We start from the raw sequence: 26,611 nt of genomic DNA, 5'->3' as shown, positions 1-26,611 counted from the left end.
AGAACATGGATAGGTGATGTTTCAGACCTGGACACTTCTTCAGTCCCAACCCAAAACGTCACCTATCCACATTCTCCAGTGATGTTGTCTGATCTGCTGAGTTACTCCATTATTTTATGTATTTCCTTGGTGAACTAGTATCTGTAGTTCCTTGTTTCTGCAACAATGGGTTGGCATACAATAGAAAGAAACTTGGGGTTGATGGTGGTGAATAATTCCCTCCATTACTAAAGGCAGGTGGAACCTTTTTATCCATTCAGAAGATACTGTCAACACTAAAATTGTAAAGAAGACAAAGGGAAAGTATGTCAGCTTCACTTCCAAAGTGAATAAAGACTCTCAAGTACAGTAAAGAGCTACAACAACCAGGCTGATGGTTGGGTAATGTTGTACTTCGTGGTCCGGTATCTTATACCGTTGTTATGACTCTGGAATGACCACAAGTACACGTATTTAAAGGTTTGAAAGCTGGGGCATAAATCCAGGCTCGGTTTATTTCACGGCCACCTGGAACCAGAGTGCCCGCCAATATGACGTCATTCTCATATATTCATGTTGCTATGCGGCCAAACAAAATAGTCCTTGTGATACAACAAAATAGTCCTTGCAATATCACAACAGGTAAAGTTTCTGACAAACAGCTCTTACATCATGTTGGCAGCAGCTTCAGTCCTAAATTAACCCCCAACAGTAATTTAAGGATTGAACTAAACAAAGCTTATCTGGCACAGAAGCAACGCATTAGGTCCAATAAGCTTCTTCCCTATCTAGTCTACCTGCATAGCCTTCTATTCCTTTATGCTCCACATACTTGAACAACCTTCCCCTAAATGCATCAAATATATGTTTGCCTTAACCACTCTCTATGGCACCGTTTCCACATTCCCAGCAAATCTTTCCAGCTGTTATCAGGCAACTGAATCATCCTACTTCAACCAGAGAACAGTCCTGAACTACTATCTACCACATTGGTGACCATCAGACTATCCTTGATCGGACTTTGCTGGCTTTACCATTCGCTAAACGTTTTTGCCTTATCATATATCTATACTGTAAATGGACTGATTGTAATCACGTATCGTCTTTCCACTGACTGGAAAGCACACAAAAAAAAGCTTTTCACTGTACCTCGGTACCGTGACAATAAACTAAACTGAAGCTTCTTGAATTCCCCTCTGGATTTCTTGCTGACTATCTTATACTGAAACTTATACTGAAGAAGAGTCCCGACCCAAATGTCACCTATCCATGTTCTCTAGAGATGCTGCCTGACCTGCTGATTTACTCCAGCACTTTGTATCTATTGTGTATTAACCAGCATTTGCAATTCTTTGTTTCCACACTTATACTGAAACTTCCAGTTATGCTCTTGCCCAATATTGGAAACATTCTCAATGCATCCATCCTGTCAAAAATATTTGTCCATATCTTTACATAAGAGAAAAGAGACCCTTTCCTTTTGTGTAATATACACACATCTCTGAGATCATCCTCGTAAACCTTCTCTGCATGCTCTATATCCCATTGGTATAATTGGGTGGCACTGTGGCCTAACAATTAGCTCCATTGTCATGCAGCATCCTGATCTTGAATGCTCTCAGTGTGCAGTTTGCATATTTTCACTGTGGCCACATGTGTTTGCCCTGGGTGTTCCACGCCAAAGTTAGTAGGTTAATTGCCCATTGTGCATTGCCCCTAGTGTGGGTGGGTGGCAGGACAATGGGGGAGTTGATGGGGATACAAGAGTAAAAATGGGATGAGTGCGGATGGGTGCTTGATAAGTCAGTATGGACATGGTGGGCTGAAGGGCCTGTATTGGTGCTGTATGTGTCGATGATTAACGTGGCAACTGGATTATACACGATGTTACAAGTGATATCTAAAGAAGCTCAGCATAGCTTTTTAATAACTTCCCTAGTTTTTATTTTTGTTCTTCCAGAAATAGGTCCCATCTATGCCTAATTTGCTTATCATTACTGGCACAATTTTAGTAAAATAATCATTGAAAACCTATAGAAACAAAATACTCTCTGTTACCTATCTTCTGCATCTTGGATCAGGTCATAAATTAGTTTAGTTTCCCCTCTCAACTTAAAGCTATGCCCTCTATATTTTGGCATTTCCATTTTGGGAAAAAGACTAACCATCTAACGTGTTTATGTCTCTCATAATTTCATACAATTCTATCAGCATGCCCCTCAGCTTCTGACACTACAGAGAAAACAGCCCAGGTTTGTCTAACCTCTCCTTATAGCTAATACTCTTTAATCCAGGCAACATCCTGGTTGCATCTTCTTCTGCACCTTCTCCAAAACATATCATCCTTCTTGTAAGATGTGCCATTTTAAACCCAAATTTGATTTGTTCATTCCTTTGGCAGTATGTACAGTTTAATCAGTATGTCAATATTTCTTATTAACTCACAGAGGCCATTTTATTTTATCATTTACCTTTGGAGAGCGCCAAAGAATGATTGTTTCCGCAGGTTACTTGTATTATATTACTTTCACTCAAACTCTTAACCAACCTAAACATTAAAAAAAAGAACATAATTATGTACACTCCCCACATTTATTAATACATCTGAGACTGTGCTTTAATGTATCTGTTCATATGATATTGAACAGCGCAGTAAAGCAGCAGGTAGTGCTGATGCTGTGCAGCTGCATGAGCCCAGGTTTATTCCTGACCACCAGTACTCTGTGTTGACCTTCCATATTCTCCCCGGTGCTCTGGCTAATATTCCAGCGGTGGACTATTTTCTCCAGTGCTTCGGAGTTTGAGGGGAGGCATATTAGAAGTAAATATAATTATGAGAGGCATAGGCAAGGTAGACAATCAGAACCTTTGACATCACAAATATCAAAGACTAGATGGTATGGCTTCAAGGGCAGAGAGGGAAAAGTTTTAAGGAAAGATGCGTTTTTTTTTTTAAGAGTCCAATGTGTGGCTGATGTGCGCTGCCAAAGGTTGTACTTAAAGACAGATACGATAGTGGCATTTAAGAGGCACATGGATGCAGGGAATGGAAGGATATGGTTAACATGGTGTGTAAATGAGTGATGGATGGCATGAACATGGTCGGACAAGGTATCTGTTGTGCCTTAAAACTAAACAAAACTAAGAGCTCCAACTTTGTTATGTCATAAGGAATAGGAGTAGAATTAGGCCATTAGGCCCATCAAGTCTACTCCACCATTCAATCATGGCTAATCTATCTCTCCCTCCGAACCCCATTCTCCTGTCTTTTCCCCGTAACCTATGACACCTGCACTAATCAAGAAGTGTTGGTGTGCTTTCCTTGTAAGCTCTTGGAGTATCAAGAGAGTTCACTTGAGCACAGGACTCATCGTCGGGGGGGGGGGGGGGGGGGGGGGGGGGGGGGAGAAGCGGCTCCCGGGTGAAATACCCCAGAGAGGGAGGAAGGATGTTGTTGTATCTCAAATCTTGTGGATGTGAATAGGATCATGCGAGGAATAGATAGGGTAAATGCAGAGACTTTTAACTACAGTAGGGGAATCAAAAACCAGGGGACATAGGTTTAAGGTGAGGGGGGAAAGATTTTAAAGGAAATTGAGGAATAACTTTTTTTTCTTCATAAAGAGTGGTAGGTGTATGGAACGAGCTGCCGGAAGAGGTAGTTGAAGAAGGTACTATCACAATGTTTAAGAAACATTTAGACAGGTACAAGGATAGGATAATCTTAGAGGGATATGGACTAAATGCAGGCATGTGGGACTAGTGTAGATGGGGCTTGTTGATTGGCATGCAAGTTGGGCCGAAGGGCTTGTTGATTGGCATGCAAGTTGGGCCGAAGGGCCTGTTTCCACACTATATGACTCTATGACGATCTAAAATCCTTCCATGGAAAGTTGAACATTTTAATCAAAGATTATATCTCATTAGGGTGCTGCACTGTCAACGGGTGCCGTCTGCTAGATGGAACTTGCAATCTTTAATAATCAGAATGTCCTCTAAATGTTTATTTCATTGAGAAGCAAATAAATCCAACATGTTTACATTTTTACCCCTTGCAAGTGTTGGTGACCTTTGACTCTGTTGGAGCAGATTACAACACAGCAGCATAGAGTTAACAGAAAACTTCAACTTTGTTCAGATTTGAAAGACTAAGAATAATGCAGCCTTACTGTGGTTTTGATAACGTGATCCCACTTGGATTATTTGCACGTCTCTTTGAATTGACTTGACTCTCAAAAATACTTCCCGTTTCCGAAACAAACAGAACTTGGGATGTCCCACAATCAGCAAAGTGAATCTTCTGTTCCTTGAAATAAGGGAACTGCCCTGCATGGGATGAAAACAAGTTATTAATGCTCAATGTGTAAATTGTGGTTCTGGAACTGGACTCATAATCGCACAAAGTCCTGGAGTTATAGAGAGATATACAGCATGGAAAGAGGCTCTTTGACCAACTAAATTAAATGATTCAATGATACTTTGTTGTCACATGTAGCTCAGTACAATGAAACTCTTTAACTGCATACAACCTGGTAAAATCACACAGCAGACCTCACCAAGGCAGTACACAAGAGTCGCCACGTTTCTGGCACTGGCAAAGTTACAAAAAGTTCATTGAACAGTCATAGTCATACAGTGTGGAAACAGGCCCATTGGCCCAACTTGCCCACACTGACCAACATGTCCCATCTACACTAGTCACTCCTGTCTGCATTTGGTTAATATTTGCATTTGCATTTCTCCAAATTTGAGGAAGGATATTCTTGCTATTGAGGGCGTGCAGTGTAGGTTTACTAGGTTAATTCCTGGAATGGCGGAACTGTCACATGTTGAAAGACTGGAGCGACTAGGCCCGCACACTGGAACCCAGAGGGATGAGAGGGGATCCTATCGAAACACACAAGATTATTAAGGGGTTGGACACGTCAGAGGCAGGAAACATGTTCCCAATGCCTAGACATTCAGACTGAAGAAGGATCTCGACCCGAAATGTCACCCATTCCTTCTCTCCAGAGATACTGCCTGTCCCGCTGTTACTCCAGCTTTTTGTGTCAATCTTCGATTTAAACCAGTATCAGCCGTTCCTTCCTTCACATTGAACAATCCTATCTTCCGCTCGAAGCGGTGAACATGGCTGCAGGCGGCCCCCCAGTGGGACCCCCCTTCATTCTCGGCGACCCCCTGCCCGGTCCCCCCTTCATTCCTAGCGGCCACACATCAACCATCAACCACACATTTACGCTAATCTTACATCAATCCCTTTTAAAAGATTTGCCTACATTCTCTTCAATGTCACACAGATTCTATCACGCATTTATACACCGGAGCAATGTACGGTGGCCAATTAACCCACATATGTAAAACTGGACTTCAAATCCTACCAACAAGGCAACTGAAAGGTAGCAAAACACAAGGTTTAACGGGCGGCACGGTAGCGCAGCGGTAGAGTTGCTGCTTTACAGCGAATGCAGCGCCGGAGACTCAGGTTCGATCCTGACTACGGGTGCTGTACTGTAAGGAGTTTGTACGTTCTCCCCGTGACCTGCGTGGGTTTTCTCCGAGATCTTCGGTTTCCTCCCACACTCCAAAGACGTACAGGTATGTAGGTTAATTGGCTGGGTAAATGTAAAAATTGTCCCTAGTGTGTGTAGGATAGTGTTAATCGCTATCAACAGAAACTTATCATTCCAAGGCGACAATATCCGTATTTTTAGAGATTATCCTGCTGAGGTGGTTAAGAAAAGAGCACTTTTTAATGAGAGAAGATCAATTCTGAGGAAGATCTCATCGCTCAGATTCGGAATGTTGTACCCGGCCAAACTGCGAGTCACCTACAAGCAGACAGAAACTTTTTATACTGATCACAATAAAGCATTCGAATTCGCCCGAGAGATTGAAAACTCGCTGAAGGGATGAATACCACTCCACGGCTGTAATCACTGGCAGAGAACTGATTGGGTTATAAGGCGTTATAATTTAAAGTTCCAAGACCAGTGAATAAGCTATATGACTATTAATTTTTATTAACTACTATTAATAAAAAATATTATTAATCACTACCAATAAGAAGTTCAAGTAACACTTGACTCATGTAAATTTTACTTTTAACATTTAACTAATACACCCTAGGGGGGAAAACTGGCCTATTTTGGATTAAATTTCTTTGGGCCTGTCCTGTTTATTTCCCCTTGCTTCTAAAAATATATATATATTTAAAACCGGAAAAAAAAAAAATAACTGTGTTAAAAAACGGAGCTAGTATTAATTTTTTTTTACATCTCACGGAAGTCCTTAGATTTTTTGCCACCTTAGGTTGGCTAACACTAACTGCACTAATTGTAGTTGTAGTTTTAGTTGTCTCTTCTTTTTTCCTGCACTCTTTTAACTTTTTATATATTGATTTTTTTTTTTAGATTTAACTTTTATTATTATGTCATTTTTCAGAAATTATATACTTTTGGGAGATATTTCCGGGAGGCACTCTACGCTGTACAAAAGATCATCCACCCCTCATTCAAGAAAAATGTTGTAGTCCGGGTGCCAGACCATTTGCTTTATTATAGACCATTTATCGGTTAAGATGCAAGATTCTATTAGGAAAACAGGGGTTAAAGGTATTACATTTTGTAGTTGGAATGTCAAGGGTGTTAATGAACCAATTAAAAGAGGTAAAGTACTTTCACATTTAAAATCTATTGATGCAGACATAATGTTCCTTCAGGAAACTCATCTAAAAAATGTAGCACATAATAGACTGAAAGGCAAATGGATTGATAAAGTATTTCACTCATCGTTTCCCTTTAAATCAAGAGGTGTTGCTATTTTAATTCGTAAGGGTATACCATTTATAAATACTTCCTCTATAGTCGACACTGAAGGTAGATATGTTATATTAGTGGGAGAACTATATTCTACAAAATTGATATTGGTGAATGTCTACGCACCAAATTTTGATAATCCGTTATTTTTTTAAAAAAATATTTAATACCATTCCAGAATTTGGACAATATAACTTGATAATTGGAGGAGATTTAAATTGTACATTAGATCCTTATTTGGATAGATCTTCAACTCAAAGGAAAACAAAATCCAAGTCGTGTGAATTATTAAACTCTTATATAAATAATGCAAATATAAAAGATGTTTGGAGGATTGATAATCCTTCAGGCCGAGAGTATTCATTTTATTCACCTGTGCATAAAACTTATTCAAGAATTGATTATTTCTTGGTGGACTCCAAACTTATTCCTTATACGTATAATTCAAAATATCATAATATTATTATATCCGATCATGCCCCTTTAACATTTAGGGTAAAACTCCAAGGAGTAACGGGGAAACAGACTAATTGGAGATTTAATCCGCAAATCTTAAATGAAAAAGCATGTTATGACTATCTTAAATCGCAATTTGAGATTTTTTTAACGCAAATGACCTTCCTGAAACACCTGCGTCCCTGCTTTGGGAAACATTTAAAGCGTTTGTGAGAGGATGTATTATTGCTTTTCAAGCGTCTCAAAACAAGAAGAACCGAGCTGAACAGAATGACTTGGAAAGTCAGATAAGACAGTTAGACATAACAAATGCCATCGCTCCCTCTATTGAAATACATAATAAAATTGCAGTGCTCAAATATAAGTTAAATTATATCCTTTCAGCTCATATTTTAAGGCTTTTTCAATATACTAAACAAAAACATTTTGAATTTGGAGATAAACCACAGAAATTGCTAGCACGTCAACTCCGTAAATTAGAAGATGATGCTACAATTCATAAAATTAGATCAGAAAATGGAGATTTGCTTAAACTACCTAAGGATATTAATCAGAGATTTTTGCAATTTTATCAGTCATTATATTCATCAAAAATAATAGATACTTCTGCGCAGATGCAAAAGTTTTTGCAGGAATGTAACCTTCCTGGTTTGAATGTGAGTGATAGAAATTTACTGGGCACAGAAATAACTATGAAAGACGTTGAAGAGACTATTAAATCCATGAAAAATGGGAAGACTCCTGGCCCTGATGGCTTAAATAATGAATTTTATAAAAAATTCAGTGGTTTGATCTCTCCACGTTTGCAAACTGTATATAGTCACGCCTTTAAACAACAGAGATTGCCACAAACTCTGACTGAATCAACAATAATCCTCATTCCTAAAAAAGATAAGGATTCTGAAGACCCTGGTTCGTATAGGGCGATAGCTCTTTTAAATACTGATCAGAAGATATTAGCGAAAATCTTAGCTCAGAGATTAAGTCTAGTTATAGACAAATTGATACACCCCGATCAATCAGGCTTTATAGCCAAACGATATTCATTTTTCAACTTGAGACGCTTGTTTAATATAATTTATTCAAATAGACTATTAAATGAAGATTTAGCAATCATCTCGCTAGATGCTGAAAAAGCATTTGATCAAGTAGAATGGCCCTATCTTTTCTCAGTGATGGAAAAATTTCAACTAGGTGAAAATTTTTGTGCATGGGTGAAACTTTTATATACATCCCCAACAGCTAGAATATTAACTAATCAAATGCTGTCATCTAAATTTCATTTAGCTAGGGGTTGTAGACAAGGATGTCCACTATCACCACTTTTATTTGCCCTTATTATAGAACCACTTGCTGAGAGTATTAGATCAAATTCAGATATTTATGGCTACAACACTAAACATACAACCAATAAAATTTCTTTATATGCGGATGATGTATTAATATATATTACAAAGCCAGAAATTAGCATTCCGAATTTATTAAATCTCATAACTCAATTTGGTTCATTTTCAGGTTATAGAATTAACTGGTATAAAAGTGAAATTATGCCAATAATGGAGCATAATCCGGCCATACTTCAACAATTTCCTTTCAAAATTGCCTATGAAAAGTTTAAATATCTTGGAATTTACGTGACTAGGAAATATACTTCTTTATTTAAATCAAATTTTCCTCCTTTACTTGCTAAATTACACAGAAATATCCAATTTTGGAAAACACTTCCTATATCATTAGTTGGTCGTAGTAATGCTATAAAGATGATCTTTCTTCCACAGCTACTATACTTATTTCAAGCAATTCCGATCTACCTTCCAAAAAAGTTTTTTTTTTAAATTGATTCAATTGTTACTAATTTTATTTGGGACTACAAGACTCATAGAATAAATAAAAGACACTTATGTAAGTCTAAAATTAATGGAGGAATTGCTTTACCTAACTTTTTATTTTATTATTGGGCGGTTAATATTAAAAATATAACCTGCTGGTTGGATGATTCTGATCAACAACCGGATTGGTTAAAGATGGAGAAAGAGGATTGTTTACCATTCGATATTGGTGCGATCCTCTTAGCTCCAATAAATTTAAATAAAAAAACATATGGAGGTAATCCCATTATACATAGTGTTATCCGTACCTGGAAACAATTAAAGCTTACGTTAAAATTGAGTAAATTATCTGTTTTCCTTCCTATTGCGAATAATCCTTCTTTTAAACCGTCTGTCTTAGATAGAGGCTTTGCTCAATGGAAAAGTTATGGAATCAAAAGGGTGGGAGATCTTTATCATAAGGGAACTTTTCTTTCGTTTCAGGAGTTACAGCAGAAGTACGGATTACATGTTAATAATTATTTTAGATATTTACAACTTAGAGATTATGTAAAATCACACATGCAAGAATATAAGTTTAGAGGTCCAGAAACACTTGATTCGACATTATAACTCAAATAAATTAATATCTTTTATTTACAATATTCTCCTTGACATTGACATTCCGTCATCAGAATCTTATAGACGAGCATGGGAGGACGAATTGAATCAATTTATAATGCAAGATATATGGGATGAAAGTTTACAACATATACATCAATGTTCATTGAATACTAGACATTCCTTAATACAATTTAAAATAATACATAGATTACATTATTCGAAGACGAAATTAAATAGGATTTTTCCTAGTATCTCTCCTATGTGTGATAAATGTCAATTTCAAGAAGCTAATTTAACTCATATTTTCGTAACTTGTATAAAAATGCAAAACTTCTGGTTGGAGATTTTTAAAATAGTTTCTAAAGTTATTAATAAAAAATTAGATATGGACCCAAAATTAATTATATTAGGATTATCAGAACATACTACAAATTTTACAGTAAGTCAGGTACATTTTCTTGATTACAGTCTAATAACTGCGAAAAAACTAATACTTAAATTTTGGAAAAAACCAATAACCCCCACAATTAAAATGTGGACTATGGAAATGACAGAGACCCTGCATTTGGAAAAAATAAGGTTTGCCTTAATCGACAAACCTGAGTTATTTTTAAAAATATGGTCTCCATTTATTGAATTTTTAGAAAAGTAAATGGGTTTGGCACAGGACTAAAATAAAAAAAAATTTAAATAAAAAGTTGAAACTTGAGTTGGGGGTTGGATGTACAGCTGTGGTTTTTGTCTCCCGGATCTACTCCCGTTAATTTTTATTGTTAGATCCTTTTTTTTAAATTTTTTTTTTTTTAACCCTCTTACTCTCTCTCCCCAAGTTTATAGTTTTATATTTTTATTTTTACTTTCTCTCTTCAAAAATTTAAAAATGGAAGCTATGTAAGAACTTTGTAACAAATGTGTTTTTTCTTATTTCGATTTGTACATATGCTTTTCAAAAATAAAATATTTTTTAAAAAAAAGGATAGTGTTAATGTACGGGGATCGCTGGGCGGCACGGACTTGGAGGGCCGAAAAGGCCTGTTTCCGGCTGTATATATATGATGATATGATAAGGTGCTGAAGGAACTCAGCAAGTCAAGCAACATCTGTGGAGGGAAATGACAGGCAACATTGGGTCAGAAATCTTCATCCCTGACTTGGTGAGTTGCATCCCAAGGCTTTGCAGAGATAGTGGATGCACCAGTTGGCATTTTCCATAATTCCATAGATTCTGGAATGGTTCCCACAAATTGGAGGGCAGCAAATGTAACCCCAGTATTACAGAAAGGAGCAAGTAAGAAAATAGACACAGAAATGCAGGAGTAACTCAGCGGGTCAAGCAGCATCTCTGGATAGAAGGAATGGGTGACGTTTCGGGTTTGGGTAAGAAGGGTCTCGACCCGAAACGTCACCCATTCCTTCTCTCCCGAGATGCTGCCTGACCCGCTGAGTCACTCCAGCATTTTGTGTCTACCTTCGATTTAAACCAGCATCTGCAGTTCTTTCCTATGCAAGAAACAAAATGTTGGGCTAGAGCCAGTAGTAGACACAATGTGCTGGAGTAACTCAACGGGTCAAGCAGCATCTCTGGAAAAAAGGAATAAGTGACGTTTTGGGTCGAAACCCTCTTCAGACTGAAAGTCAGCGGAGAAGGAAACTGGATGTGTGAGTTACAGAACAAATCACAGGCGGCACCAATGACTCAGGAAAGGTGGAGCCCACAATAGTACATGGTTGGCTGTGGAAGAATTGATAATGAAGGGATACGAACAATGAAAATAGCAAGATAACTCGGGTGGGGGAGGGACAGGGAGAGAGGGAATGCAAGGGATACTTGAAATTAGATAAATTAATATTCATACTATAACCAGAATCAGTAACTCTGATATAAGAGGTAGTAGGAAAAATTATGAAATTTATGATTAAGGAAGTGGGAAGATACACTTAAAAAATAATAGCAGGATAGCGCAGAGTTCATGTGGATTTCCGCCAAACACAATCAACCTGAAGAAGATTCCCCATCCGAAATATCACCTATCCATGTTCTCCAGAGATGCTGTCTGACCGCTGAATGATTCCAGCACTTTGTGCATTAACCGGCCTCTGTAGTTCTTTGCTTCCCACAGATGCTGCGTTTCCCGTTGAGGTTTTTTTCAGCGTTTTGTTTTTCAACCTTTTTATTTCAGATTTTCCAGCGTTTCCTTTTTAAATTATTATTTTGAAGCTTTATACCAATCCTCCAGAGATGCTGCCTGGCCCGCTGTTACTCCAGCACTGCGTGCCCTATTGTGCATTAATCAGCATCTGCAGGTTGACACAAAATGCTGGAGTAACTCAGCGGGGCAGGCAGCACCTCTGTCAAGAAGGAATGTGTGACGTTCCTTCCCTCCAGAGAAGCTGCCTGTCCCGCTGAGTTGCTGCAGCATTTTGTGTCTACCTTCGATTTAAACCAGCATCTGCAGTTCTTTCCTACACAATCAGCACCTGCAGTTTCTTGAAGTGTTTCAGCAATTTGCATACTCCTCACTGGATTGTCAATTCACTCTAATTTTACCATCCCATACAGTTTTATCCACCAAAACACCTCCCCTGGCTGCCGATCACAATAAAAGGCAAAGGCGGGGTTTGAGGGGAGAGTTTCGTTTTCACCGCTCAAACGGATAAAGTCGCTGTTCTCACAGCCTGCTGGTGACGCTGACACTGTGTGTGAGAAGAGAAACTGAAACTAACCAGCGATAAACAAACTAGAAACGTCAGTGCCCAGAGCACAGAGCCGGCCCTTTTCCCCAGGCACTAATACCAGTCATTACACAGATCGTTTTATTCACAAAATGCTGGAGTAACTCAGCAGGTCAGGCAGCATCTCGGGACAGAAGGGTCTGAAGAAAGGTCTCGACCCGAAACGTCACCCATTCCTTCTCTCCTGAGATGCTGCCTGACCTGCTGAGTTACTCCAGCATTCTGTGAATAAATCGATTTGTACCAGCATCTGCAGTTATTTTCTTATATTACTCAGATCGTAATCGACTCCCAAGGTGGAAGAGAAGTGGAGGGGGAATTGATTCAAGCATTATACTAATTTATACCGGGGTTTTTTGCATGAAATAAAAGCATTTTTTAAAAATCTGCAGTTCCTTATTTCTACATTAAGCGATGCTGCCTGACCCACTGAGTTACTCCGGCACTTTGTATCAAATGCATAGATTGCTGTACATCCTACATAAACGCTTTAATGACATTGTAGATTGCCTCAATATATAAAGAACTGCGTGTCCATTTGAGATACAACATCATCCTGCCTCCTGCAGCGTACAGTGGTTTTACCCGCATGTTCCCCCTTACCAGGTCGTTTTCCATCGACTTTCTTGAAAACCCTCCCGCTGGTCAGCACAAACACTGTGCAGCCGCCCCGGCAGCAAAGGTGCCGAATCTGCTCGGTGCCCAGAACATCGTCCAAGTCGGAACAGCGTTCGGGCTGCAAACCCGTCTCCCAGTTGTACAGCATCGCCCCTTCGTGTCACCGATCCGGGAAAAGTGTGAAATAAATGAGATGAAATGCCAGTGTCAGGTTATAAAGTTTCACTTTATCATCACGTGGAGTCAGGTCCCACCCCCAAACATCCCCGTCCACCAATGGCATCCCCAGGAGTCAGATAAGGGGGAATCCCCTCTCTGGGGTATTTCACCCGGGAGCCGCTTCTCACCTTCCTGACAACCAGTCCTGTCTGTGCTCAAGTGAACCCCAATGTTACTCAGCGAACTTACAAGGAAGGCAAACCCAACGCTTCTTGATTAGTGCAGAGGTTATGGGGAGAAGGCAGGAGAATGGGGTTCGGAGTAGGGGTGCCAACTTTCTCACTCCCAAATAAGGGACAAAAGGTGACATCAACGTCCCGTGCCCCACATGACCTCACCCAGCCAGCGGCCACGTGCTCCCGTTCCACCAATGGCGGCCCCTTGGGTCGCGAGGCGGGTTACTACGCAACCCCGTTAGGCGGCGCCCGGGCCTAATACGGGACAAGGGCGGTCCCATATGGGACAAACCAATTCAGCCCAATATACGGGATGTCCCGGCTAATACGGGACAGTTGGCAACCCTAGTTCGGAGGTAGAGGTTGATCAGCCATGATTGAATGGCGGAGTAGACTTGATGGGCCGAATATCATATCATATCATATCTATACAGCCGGAAACAGGCCTTTTCGGCCCTCCAAGTCCGTGCCGCCCAGCGATCCCCGCACATTAACACTATCCTACACCCACTAGGGACAATTTTTACATTTACCCAGCCAATTAACCTACATACCTGTACGTCTTTGGAGTGTGGGAGGAAACCGAAGATCTCGGAGAAAACCCACGCAGGTCACGGGGAGAATGTACAAACTCCTTACAGTGCAGCACCCGTAGTCAGGATCGAACCTGAGTCTCCGGCATTCCTTAGGACTTCCTTAGAAGGCTTAGGTAGTTTGGCATGTTCCCAGCAACTCTCACCAACTTCTACAGATGTGCCGTAGAAAACATTTTTTTCTGGATGCACCACAGCTTGGTTTGGATACAACTCCATCCAAGAGATTTCAGATAATAGTGGATGCAGCTCAGACCATCACACAAACCAACCTCCCTTCCATTGACTCAATTTATACCTCACTTTGCCTCAGCAAGGCCAGCAGCATAATCAAGAACAAGTCGAACTCCGGCCACTCCCTCTTCTCCCCTCTCCCATCAGGAAAAAGGTATAGAAGTGTGAAAACGCACACCTCCAGATTCAAGGACAGTTTCTTCCCTGCTGTTATCAGGCAACTGAACCATCCAACCACAACTAGAAAGCAGTCCTGAACTGCTACCTACCTCATTGGAGTCCCTCAATCTACCTCTGCTCGGACTTTACTGGCTTTATCTTGCACTAAATGTTATTCCCTTATCATGTATCTGTACGCTGTGAAACAAAAAAAAGCTTTTTGTTGAACTCGGTACACGTGAACTAAACTAAATTGTCCGTCTGAACAAAACTGAAAGGGAGAAACAAAGAGCCACAGATGCTGGTTTATATTAAAAAACACACAAAGTGCTGGAGTCACCCACCATCTCTGGAGAGCATGGGTGACCCCTGCATTGCCTCACTGATGCAGGTACTATCACAATATTTTAAAAACATCTAGACAGGTACATGGATAAGACAGGTTTAGAGGAATATGGGTCAAAAACGGGCAGCTAATATATATGGGACCAGTGTAGGTGGGACATGTTGGTCGGCATGGGCAGGTTGGGCCAATGGGCCTGTTTCCACAATGTACGACTATGATTCTATCTCTAATAGAGCAAAATATTAAACTTCAGTATTTCTTTTGTGAGTGTGACCTGCTCGGTAATTGTTTTGTTTCTGATTCCACCCAATGTTTTTCCCCATTCCTTTCATGCTTTTAGATTCAGTTTCCTTTCGTCGTTCTTGCTGAACTCCGCCCATAAGGATTGGAAATGGAAACCAAGCTGTCACATTGGAAAGGAAATGAGTCACAGATAAGGAACACCCTTGCCTCTGAGTCATAAGTCTTGTCAGTTCAAATCCCACTCTTGAATTCAAATTGAAATGACACCAGTGCAGTCCCGACAGAGCGCCACACACCCCGAAGGACCATCTTTTGGATAATGTTTAGGTTTAAGTTTACTATTGTCACATGCATCGGTGCAGTGATAAGCCTTTATTTGCAGCTGTACAAGTCATTGGCGAGACCACACTTGGAGTAGTTTACTATTAATTAATTTTATTATTCGCAGTGAAAAGTTTTGTTTTTTGTGCTATCCAGTCAAATCAAACCACGAGTACAATCATACACAAGTTAAGAGTTGCAATGTTCTGGTGCCATCTTACTACGTTCAAGTCCCAAGTCTCTGAAATCAAGTCTGATCTTGGTCTCCGGAGATATGCTTTTTTTTTAGACTTTAGAGATGGAGTGTGGAAAGAGTTCTATAGCTCGAAGATCGCAATGTAAGCTGGGTTTGTTTTCGGTTGCATAAAACAAATTGCTGGAAGAAGTGGACGGGTCAGGCAGTATTTGTGCAAGGAAATAGACGGACAATGTTTCATGTTGCGACCTTTTCTTCAGACTGAGGATGCAGTCTGACCCACTGAGTTCTTCCAGCACTTGGTCTTTTTCTCAAGATCTCAACATTTGCAGGTTCTTGCGTCTCCATTCCCTTTGAATACTTTGGTCTTAGCTACATGACCACCAAAAACGACTTACAGTATTCTCATAATTACAGTACAATAACCCATTTGGCCCTAATGCATTGGCCTACCCCTAAATTTGAACAGGTTATCAGCAGCTTTTAACATTCAATTGTACTTTCCCAGTTCTTACAAAAGGTTATCAACCTGAAATATGAATAATTTTATTCTCCACAGATGCTACAGATGCTGAGTATATGTACAGCATTTCATGTTTATACACCGGTGATAATTATCAATGATGATGATACTTTATTTTCACATTTACCTATGTACCTAACCACAGTGAAAATATTTGTTTTCCAGACAATCCAGTTAAATCATACTACAGATAAGCATAATCATATACAAGTACAAAGTGCAACAAATGAAGTGGAAAAGTAGACTTCACCGAGACAGAGTACAAAGAGTTGCCACGTTTCTGGCGTCATCAAAGTTTCAGAGTTCCTAAGAGCGCAGTCTTATCTTGGCCTTCAAGGCCCGTTGTCCTGGCAACACCGATCCTCTCCTCCGTCCACCGCCATCTTGAAAGCAGACCTCCGTCGCAGTCCCCCTCACCAGTTCCCGGTCTTCGGAGTTGAGTCTCGGATGACTCCAGGTGGGCTCCCAGTTGTGCGGGGGCGAGCCAGGCTTACTGTCGAAGCAGTACTGCTGCTGCTCGTTGGGTCATTCCTTTCTTTTAGTGTATTTATTCAGCATCTCTTTATGTGCCTCCATGAATTGGCAAGTCTCTGTCGCATAAAAATCCAATGGATGATCCAGCAAAACATTCCAAGGTTAGGCAGTACAACAGAGCCCACAGGCTGATACCAATGAGCCACGGCATTTTCCGATGGTACACAGCGGCTATTTTAACCACATTACCAACCATGTGAAGGCACAGCAGTCAGTGGAGCTGCCTCACAGCTCCTGGTTCGGTCCCGGCTCCAAACCTTGCATGTTCTTTCTGTGGGGTTTCCTAAGGGTGCTCCGGATTTGTCCCACACCCCGATGACGGGCTGTTAGTTTAATTGCCGATGGCAACTCATTGTAAAAGGAATCTAAGTAAGGGATGTTTCCGATGATCGGGGAGACCAGAACTAAGGGGGATAGTCTTAGAATAAGAGGGGGTTCTTTTAAAACTGAGATGAGGAGAAACTTCTTCACTCAGAGGGTGGTTAGTCTGTGGAATTCGCTGCCTCAGGGAGCTGTGGAAGCAGGAACGTTAAATAAATTTAAAACGGAAATAGATTGTTTTTTAATAGACAAGGGAATTAGGGGTTATGGTGAGTGGGCAGGGAAGTGGACATGAGCTATTGTTAGTATAAGTAAGACCTGAGTAATCTCCTGGACAAGTTTTGATCGCCTAGAGGAATTTCCCGGATTTTTCCTCCAAATTGGCCTGGGTTTTTATCCGGTTTTTCGCCTATCCCAGGAGATCACACGGTTCTTTTGGGTGGGAAGGGCGATAGTGGGAAGGGGGTTGGGGTAGGATCAGCCATGATCGTATTGAATGGCGGGCTCGAGGGGCCGGTTGGCCTACTCCTGCTCCTATTTTCTTGTGTTCTTGTGTTCAGCCTACCGAGTCCGCACCGACCCGCAATCACCCCATACGCTCACATCGTCCTACACACTAGCACAATTTACATTTGTACTGAAGCCAATTAACCTACAAACCTGTGTGAGGAAACCGAAGCACCCAGAGAAAACCAAAGCAGGTCACGGGGCTAACATGCAAACTCCGCAAAGACAGCACCCTTAGTCAGGAGCAACTCTACCGCTGCGCGACTGTGCCGTGCTGAGATAGAAAAAGCTGGGTACAGGGAAATGAGAAAGGTAATGAGACCAATGGGATTGTTCAAAGACACGACGGGCCAAAGAGCCTCCTTCTAAATGGTTGCAAAATAAACTTTCTTTCAGAGCACAGAAGGAATTACACATCAATTTGAAAATCAAGTTTGACAACACTTTGCTTTTGCTACATGAAAATAATAGAGGTTTCCAGTCTTGAAAATTTCCACTAGATTCAGGGGCAGTTTCTTCCCAGCTGTTCCTAGTGTTTGATATAAGTGCAGGCGTGGATCATTGGATAGGGTTTATTTGATAATGTTTCTTCCATGAAGAGCTGAAGTCTCTTTTGCTGATTAGCTTCATTCTCTATCAATATTTTTCTTAGATTTGATAGCTATCACCAGTTTTGTTCTCAGAGATTCTGGACTGGTGTACTCTGGAAGATGCAAGGTGTCGGAACAAGTGGTTGTCTCTGGATAATCATGTGCAGTCAACGCACATGAGGAGATCGTTATCTTCACACACTTCATTCCCATCACTGGAAGTTGGTCAGATCCGAACATAAATACTGAGAAAAGAACATTTGAAGTTATGCTACACGATTCACAAAAGTACATTCTACATATACATATATTTTGGCAGCACAGAGGTGCAGCTGGTAGACCCGCTACCTCACAGCACCCGAGACCCGCGTTTGATCCTGATCTTCGCAGAACGCACCATGGGAACTACACTCGTCCCCCTGCAGGACCTATACATCAGGAGGTGCAGATCCAGAGTAAGCAAGATTATGTGGGACCCCTGCCACCCCAGCAACGGACTGTTCCAGATGCTACGATCAGGCAAACGCCTCTGCTGTCACGCTTTGAAAATGGAGAGGATGAGACGGAGTTTCTTCCCACAGGCCATCAGAACTGTCAACTTTTATGACTCCAGAGACTAAATTTTTGTCTACACTATAGTAACTTATTAACTTTATTTATATCCTGTAACTGTAATTCTTTTTTGTGCACAATCCACAGGCATTGCCACTTTCATTTCACTGCACATCGTGTATGTGTATGTGACAAATAAATCTGACTTGACTCCTGTCTGTGAGGAGTTTGCACATTCTTTCATGCGACCGGGCGGTTTTCCCCGGGTGCTCTGGTTTCCTCCCACTTCCCAAAGGGTTGCGAGTTTGTAGGTTAACTGACTTCTGTAAATTGCCCCACATTGTTTAGAGTGGATGGGAAAGTGGGATAACGTAGAACTAGTGTGAATGGGCGATCGATGGTCAACGTGGACTTGGTGGGCCAAAGGGCCTGTTTCCATGCTGTATATTTCAATCATTCCACCAATCAATTGATCAATAATCAATCAATATTCTTACAAATCAGCATTTGAGAATGACAAGTAAGAAACAAAAAAGGTGAATGCTGCATTACAATCACTCTGTGTCTGACCATACTCCACAGGAACAGGCCCTTCGGCTCAACAAATCTGTGCTGACCCTCAAACACGTTAATCCCATTTTATTCTGCTCACACTCACAACTCCCCCCCCCCCACGCACTCGACTTCTGCCATTAGCTACATTCCAAGGACCCGACAGTCCTTTCAGGTTAGGCAGAGGTCTACCTGCACCTCCTTCAACCTCATCTACTGTATCCATTGTTCAAGGTGTGGACTCTCATACGTACGCGAGACCAAATGTAGACTGGGCGGTCGTTTCACTGAACAACTTCGCTCAGTCCGTCTGGATCTACCTGATCTCCCGGTTGCCAAGCACTTTAATTCCTCTACCCATTCCCACACAGGCCTTTCTGTCTGAAGCCTCCTCCATTGTCAAAGTGAGGCCAAACGCAAATTGGACGAACAGCATCTCCTATTTCGTTTGGCCAGCTTACAGCCCAGTGGTATGAATATTGATTTCTCTAACTTCCAAGTAACCCCTGCATTCCCTCTCTCTCCATCCCTCCCCCACCAAAATGTCGTCTTGTTGAGTCTCATTGTCTGTAGTCGTTCTCACCTAACAAACAGCTAACAATGGCCTGTTTCCTTTATCGTGGTTACTTTTTTGCATATCTTTCATTCATTCATTCCAATATCTCTCATTTCCCTTTCCCGTGACTCTCAGTCTGACAAAGGGTCTCGACCAAAAATGTTACCTAATTCTATTTCTATGTGTTCTGGTTCTACACTGGAGGTCCTCTCCCTTGCATTACATTCACCCCTGGATCACCTTAACAATAAGGACGCCTGCATCAGGATGCTATTCATTGAGTACAACTCAGCATTCAGAACCATAATATCAAGTAAGCTCATCTTTTGTTTTAGAGACACAGCATGGAAACAGGCCCTTCGGTCAACCAAGTGCACACAGACCAGCGATCACTCGTGCACTAGTTCTATCTAGGAACAATTTACAGAAGCCGAATAACCTACAAAACTGCATGTCTTTCGAATGTGCGAGGAAACCAGAGCACCCCGAGAAAACCCACACGGTCACAGGGAGAACGCACAAACTCGGCACAGATAGCACCTGTAGTCAGGATCAAACCTGGTGCAATAAGGAGGCAATTCTACCGCTGTGCCGTTCTGCCACCCTTTATCGCCCACTACTCCCACCAAGCTTCTGCACCTTGGCCTTGGGGCCTCCATCTGCAACAGACTTCTGGACCTCCAGACGTCAGTCAGTTAGAATTGGTCATAACATTTCCTCCAGCACTGGTGCTCTTCAATGTCTAGTGCTTAGTCCCCTGCTCTAGTCCCTGTACACCCATGGCTGTGCGGCCTAGTACAGCACCAACCTCATCATTACCCATGATACCACTATTGGCCTCATAGCAGAAGCATCCACGTCGCAGGGCTAGAAACTGGAAGTGTCCTGAGCTAATTCTGCTACTACCATCGTCTACCTTACGTGAGGCTTCCACTGATTGTCGCCGGAAGCTTGCGCCCTTTTCAAGACGGACGTTGACAGTGATGTAACATTTGAATGATGGACACGAAAGAAGAAGAAGCTACCACTATTGTCTGCCTGACAGAGAATAACAATGAGATGGGGTCCAGGAAATGGATCAAGAACCTTGTGGCATGATGTCTGAACAACAACCTAACCTTGAACACCTGCATGTCAAAAGAGTTGGTTATTGACCTAGGGAAGTGAGGGGGTGAACACAACTCTATTTTCATCAATAGAACTGCCACAGAGATGGTCTACAGCTATATGTTCCTATGCATCCATATCAACCTAATCTTGTCCAACCTGACACAGACTATTTGATCATTTCAGGAATTCAAAAACATTTCATTGATTATAAAGAACATCCTTAAAGGAATGCGAAATATGTTATCTTGATTGAAGTATACAGCATGGAAACTGAGTCCATGCTGAACATCAATCACCCGTTAACACTAGTTGTATGTTATCCCATTTGCACATCAATGCATAGGGGGCAACTTGGAAAGGCCAATTAACCTACAAACCCGCATAGAAACAGGCCCCTTGGTTCACGGAGTCTGCGCTGACCAACAATCACCCATACACTAGTTCTATCCTACACACTAGGGACAAGTTACAGAAGCCAATTAACCTACAAACCTGCACGTCTTTGAAATGTGGGTGGAAACCGAAGAACCCGGAGAAAACCGACGCGTCACAAGGAGAATGTACAAACTCTGGAGGAAACGTGGTCACCGGGAGTGCATGCAAACTCTACACAGACAGTGCCCAAGGTCAGAATCAAAGTTGGATCTCTAAATGCACATCTTTCTGTTTGTAAGGACAAGGTGTTGGAGATTTCACCCTAGTACAGCCAGCCTAGATTTAGTTTTTAATAATGAACCACTAAAATAATTAGTTCCACATAACCTGTTGAATTACTCTATGTAAGATCACATGTAGTTAATCTGGATTGAACAAGTGGATGAGGTGGTGGGTTGGGTCATGTTTTGAAAACCAGAAGAGCAGACAAGCCCTTCGAGTGATGTTCACAATGGAGCTTCACACCTTTTTGGAAGTAGTTGAATCCATCTTAACTCAGATATTTTCAGAGCTCAGGGAGGTACTTACAGAGGAATAGTTTCTTCTCATCCAAAGTCAGTTGATGGAAAACTTCCCAGAACATCTTGATGGTTGGGTGTAATTTGTCGTACGTTCCTACATAGGCTGTATTCTGTGTGGAAAATATCATTAATGTTTATAGATCCACACAGGGGAGAGAGATTAATGGCAAAAGCCTTCAATTTAGCAAAGTGCTGCAAACAGGCAAAGTGGGAGACTACCAAATGAAAGATTGACACTGAGCCAAGGGGTAATTTATTCAGATGTTCAATGATTTGAACAGAGGCATTAAAAACAGGAGGGCATAGGCTTAAGGTGAGAGGAAGGAGTTTTAAAAGGAATCTGAGACGCAAGTTTTTTTCCGCACAGATAGAGGTTGATATCTGGAATGTGCTGCCAGAGGAGGTGGCGGAACTACAAACTATAACGTTAGGATATGTCTATGTTGCCAGCTTTGTCGGGGCTTGTGTACAGTAACATTTATAAATTACAATGGTGATAATCCCACGAAAATATTTCAACAGGTGTAAATTGTCCTGAGATGTTCCAAGCATAATATAAAACTACAGATCTTATTAACTTTCAGTTCCTACGGTTGCAATGTTAATTTTCTTACAGTATTCAGTACCATGATTCTATAAACATCACAGATATGAATATTGATTTCTCAAACTTCAAGTAACCCGTGCATTCCCTCTCTCTCTGCCCCTCCCCTACCTGAGTCGACCTACTAGTTTCACCGTCGTCCTACTTCGTTTAATTTTTTATCCATTCGTTAGCACCTCCACGGCCAACAATGGACCATTGTGGGCTCCACCTTTCCTTGATAATCTGGCTGGCCTTTAATTGTCCTTTTGCATAACTTTCATTCATTTGCTCGTTCTACTCTTTTATATCTCTTGTCCCTCTCTCCCCTGACTCTCAGTCTGAGGAAGGGTCTCGACCCAAAAGGTCACCTATTCCTTTTCTCAAGAGTTGCTGCTTGACCCGATGAGTTACTCCAGCATTTTGTGTCTATCTTAGATGATCCACGGCATAGTATTAGTGGAAGCTCTACTGTGTTTATGGAATTAAACGATATTGAAGACCACGTTTGGTGTGTAAATTGTTCAGAGTGCATTGAGAGAGGTTTCTCTAAGCTAAATGCATTCTATCAGCATTGTTATCACAGTGCCATTCATGGGAACATGATGTGTACAAGATAGATGCCATTTTTCCCAATGCAACAATACTGAATAGCAATAAAAAAAATTCAAACCTGCTCCAGCATTTGCCAGTCATAGTCATTACTTCCGATCAACATGTCCCTCAGCTCTTGAGGCTGGAAGTGTTTAATCAATTGTTCATCCAAAATCTGATAGAATCCTCTTCTAAATTCGTCAAAGGGTTTTTTGATTGAAGTTTTGAATATGTAATTCAAGGAGGCTTCTACAAATCTCTCCCTTTGATTACAAAGATGACAACATTTCTCCTTTCGATTACAAAGATTACAAAATTTAACATGCGACGAGAATGTTCAATGCAAAGACACTTAGCAATAAAGAGCTGCATATGCTAGTTTACAAATTTAACTGAATTAAATAAATCTGGAAATAATACTAGTTTTAGCAGTGGTTGAAGCACAAAAGTGTATTGGCATAAAATTCTATCTGGTTCACTAATGTCCTGCCAGACCTATAACATGCTTGATTCTTAATTGCAACCCCCTTCCCCCCAAACCTCCCTAATTCAGAAGTGTTTCTGAATTGTGTCCACATCTAGTGAATAAGAAAATAAAGTGAAGACACAAAGTGCTGAAGCAACTCAGCGGGTCAGGCAGCATCTCTGGAGTACATGGACAGGCAACATTTTGGGTTAGCCTGAATAAGGATCCTGACCCAAAACGTCACCCATCCACGTTCTCCCGAGATGCTGCCTGTCCCGCTGAGTTGCTTCAGCACTTTGTGTCTTCACTTTATTTTCTTATTCACTAGATGTGGACACAATTCAGAACCACTTCTGAATTAGGGAGGTTGGAATTAAGAACCAAGCATGTTGTAGGTCTGACAGGCCATTAGTGAGCCAGATGGAAATTTATGTCAATGCAACTTTGTGTTTCAACCACGGCTAAGACTAGTATTAAATCCAGATTTATTTAATTCAGTTAAATTTCTCCAGTGGCATAGCAGGATTCATGCTTGTGTCTTGGAGCTCTAGCTATTGGTCACTAACCTGACCAACACACTATGGTACCAATGCAAATCCTCAATTGAGATCAGTGTAGATGAGTGGTCCTTATTGCGACCACTCCCCACGTACATGAGCCATGTAACTACAAGAAACCCCCTGCTTTTCAGAAATACCACATATTTCTGCGAGTGTCGAAGAACTCCCAGCACTATGGCGCAGTTGGTAGAGCTGATGTCTGACAGCACCAGAGACCTGGGTTCGATCCTGACCTCGGGTGTTGTCTGGGTGGAGTTTGCATGATCTCCCTGGAATTTCTTCAGGTGCTCCGGTTTCCTCCCACATCCCAGAGATATGCGGGTTTGTAGGTTAATTGTAAATGAACCCTAGTGTGTAGGGAGTCGATGAGAAAGCGAGATAACATAGAACTAGTATGAATGAGTGATCAATGGTCAGCATAGACAGGGAGGGCCGAAGGGCCGGTTTCCATGCTGTATCTTTCAGTCAATTAAATGAACTCCCAGGACTGAGGCAGACAGTAAAGTCTGTGGATTTGTCCCTCCAAAGCCTACTAAGACTAATTCATCAGATCACAAAATGGCGCAAAGCTGAATGGACAACTTTGGAAGTGGCGAGAGATGAATGACAAAAGCATTTAAGTTGGGGATCAACAAGACCCGAAATAGAGTCTTGGTGATCATGGATCTTGGTGGCTTGGAGGAAATAACAACAGTAAAGAGGGGTGAGCCAGAAAGGCTATGATGGTTTGGAAAGTAAGGCTAAAGCCAGCGTAGATAAGCAAACCAAGGGTGGATCATGTTTGGAGTTGGGTCACAGCAGTACAGTCCAGGGTGATGTTTGCTTTGAGAAGAACAATGGATGTCAGCAGGAGACATTAGGAACAGTTCGCTGCGGACAAACATGGACATGGACGAGGGTTTCAGGAGCAGATGAGCTAAGGCTTGGCATAGAGCCAGGAGATTGTCTGGAGATGGGAATGGGAATTTGTAGAGGAACTATTCACAGGGGTGGCACAGTGACAGCAGCAGAGTTCGACACAGCACTTTGGGTTTGATCTTGACTACAGATGCTGTGCGTATGAAGTTTGTATGTTCTCCCTGTGACCATGTGGGGTTTCTCTGGATGCTCCAGATTCCTCCCCCACTCCAAAGACATGTAGGTTTTGTAGGGTAATTGGCTTCTGTAAATTGCCCTGAGTGTATTAGATAGAACTAGCGTACGGGTGATCGCTGGTCAGTGTGATCTCAGTGGGCCAATGGGCCTGTTTCCACTCTGTATCTCCAAAACTAAAAACTGAAACAAAAGATCTAAGACTCTAAAAACCAGTTGACTGTTGCTTCAGTGTTGAATTATAACTCACCGGTTCTTCTTAGTCAAAGGTTGGGTTTTGCCATTTGGAATGACATCATCACACTGCTTGTCCCAGGGCAACTACAAAACAAAAGATCCTGTTACTAATTGTGTTAGCTTTTGGGATTAAGTTTACTTAATACTAATAGCAAACAGTAAGTGATTCCAAAAGTGTAAAGGAAACATTTTAAGGATGTTTAAAATTTAAGTTAGGGACAGGAACAGTACTTGAGGATATGCGTCCATAAACAATGATTAGGATGTGGCTTGATGTCATTCAGGGTGACAAAGCCTTGAGGGCTCACTGGGCAGCCACATTGGCACAGTGGTAGAGCTGCTGTCTCACAAACCCAGAGACCCGGTGCTTGTCTGTGCAGAGTTTGTTCATTCTCCCTGTGACCTGCTTGGGTTTTCTCCAAGATCTTCGGTTTCCTCCTCCATTGGTGGAGCGGGAGTGGGGGGGGGTGGAGAGAAGGACGAGTCCTGTCCCGTCCCAGTGCGGGGATGTTCAGTGCGGTGGGTAGACAGCGGCGGCACTCCCACTGATGGCCCTCGGGAGGCCAGAGCATGTTGCTGCGCCGATGCCACTGGACTCTGGGTTGCGTGGGGAAGCGCTAAGCCGGCCGGGGAGAGGAGGGGGGGGGATGGGGGAGCCCAGGGTAGGCCTAGGCCTCGACCTCTGCCAATGCCCAGCCTCACTGCCGCTGCTGCTGTTGCCTTTCCCCCTGGCCCACATCAGGCTCACGGTTACCTGCTCATGTCAAGGCCCAGGCCCTGGCTCCGGCTGCTTCCCCCGGCACCAGGCCTGGCTCTCCCACCACTACAGAGCCGTCAAACCCGCCCCCAAGAGACAAGCGCTTCATGGAGGTCCATCAGGGGTAGGCCATTTAGAACTGAGATGAGGAAAAACTTTTTCAGTCACAGAGTTGTGAATCTGTGGAATTCTCTGCCTCAGAAGGCAGTGGAGGCCAATTCTCTGAATGCATTCAAGAGAGAGCTGGATAGAGCTCTTAAGGATAGCGGAGTCAGGGGGTATGGGGAGAAGGCAAGAACGGGGTACTGATTGAGAATGATCAGCCATGATCACATTGAATGGCGGTGCTGGCTCGTAGGGCCGAATGGCCTCCTCCTGCACCTATTGTCTATTGTCTATAGCAGAAGATGGATAACGTTTCAGGTCGAGACCCTTCGGAAGGGTAGGAAAATAAAACTGCAGGTGCTGGTTTAAATCGAAGGAAGACACAAAATGCTGGAGTAACTCAGCGGGTCAGGCAGCATCTCTGGAGGGAAGGAATGGGTGAAGTTTCGGGTTGAGACCTTCTGCCTTTGGAAGGGTCTCGACCCGAAACGTC

At 42.0% G+C, this 26,611-nt stretch overlaps 2 protein-coding genes across 4 annotated transcripts in view; both read right to left on the bottom strand.

Moving 5' to 3' along the window:
* The window catches only part of LOC144595808 (putative E3 ubiquitin-protein ligase HERC3), a 53,991-nt gene extending 40,787 nt beyond the window's left edge, over positions 1–13,204 (bottom strand). For both annotated transcript variants that reach the window (XM_078403494.1, XM_078403505.1), the window contains exons 1-3: positions 13,022–13,204; positions 4,149–4,305; positions 2,451–2,527 (exon numbers count right to left, since the gene is read on the bottom strand). In XM_078403494.1, the coding sequence (XP_078259620.1) occupies positions 2,451–2,527; positions 4,149–4,305; positions 13,022–13,184 (397 nt within the window). In that variant the 5' untranslated portion in view covers positions 13,185–13,204. The remainder of the gene's footprint in view (positions 1–2,450; positions 2,528–4,148; positions 4,306–13,021) is intronic.
* A 2,217-nt stretch (positions 13,205–15,421) lies between these two features.
* The window catches only part of LOC144595816 (putative E3 ubiquitin-protein ligase HERC4), a 56,361-nt gene continuing 45,171 nt past the window's right edge, over positions 15,422–26,611 (bottom strand). For both annotated transcript variants that reach the window (XM_078403519.1, XM_078403527.1), the window contains exons 20-23: positions 25,270–25,340; positions 22,981–23,164; positions 21,732–21,834; positions 15,422–18,243 (exon numbers count right to left, since the gene is read on the bottom strand). In XM_078403519.1, the coding sequence (XP_078259645.1) occupies positions 18,035–18,243; positions 21,732–21,834; positions 22,981–23,164; positions 25,270–25,340 (567 nt within the window). In that variant the 3' untranslated portion in view covers positions 15,422–18,034. The remainder of the gene's footprint in view (positions 18,244–21,731; positions 21,835–22,980; positions 23,165–25,269; positions 25,341–26,611) is intronic.

Source organism: Rhinoraja longicauda, chromosome 1 (genome assembly GCF_053455715.1).
Source record: "Rhinoraja longicauda isolate Sanriku21f chromosome 1, sRhiLon1.1, whole genome shotgun sequence".
NCBI lineage: Eukaryota > Metazoa > Chordata > Chondrichthyes > Rajiformes > Arhynchobatidae > Rhinoraja > Rhinoraja longicauda.
The sequence above is the reverse complement of the archived record's forward strand: the minus strand, read 5'-3'. Positions and strand labels throughout refer to the sequence as shown.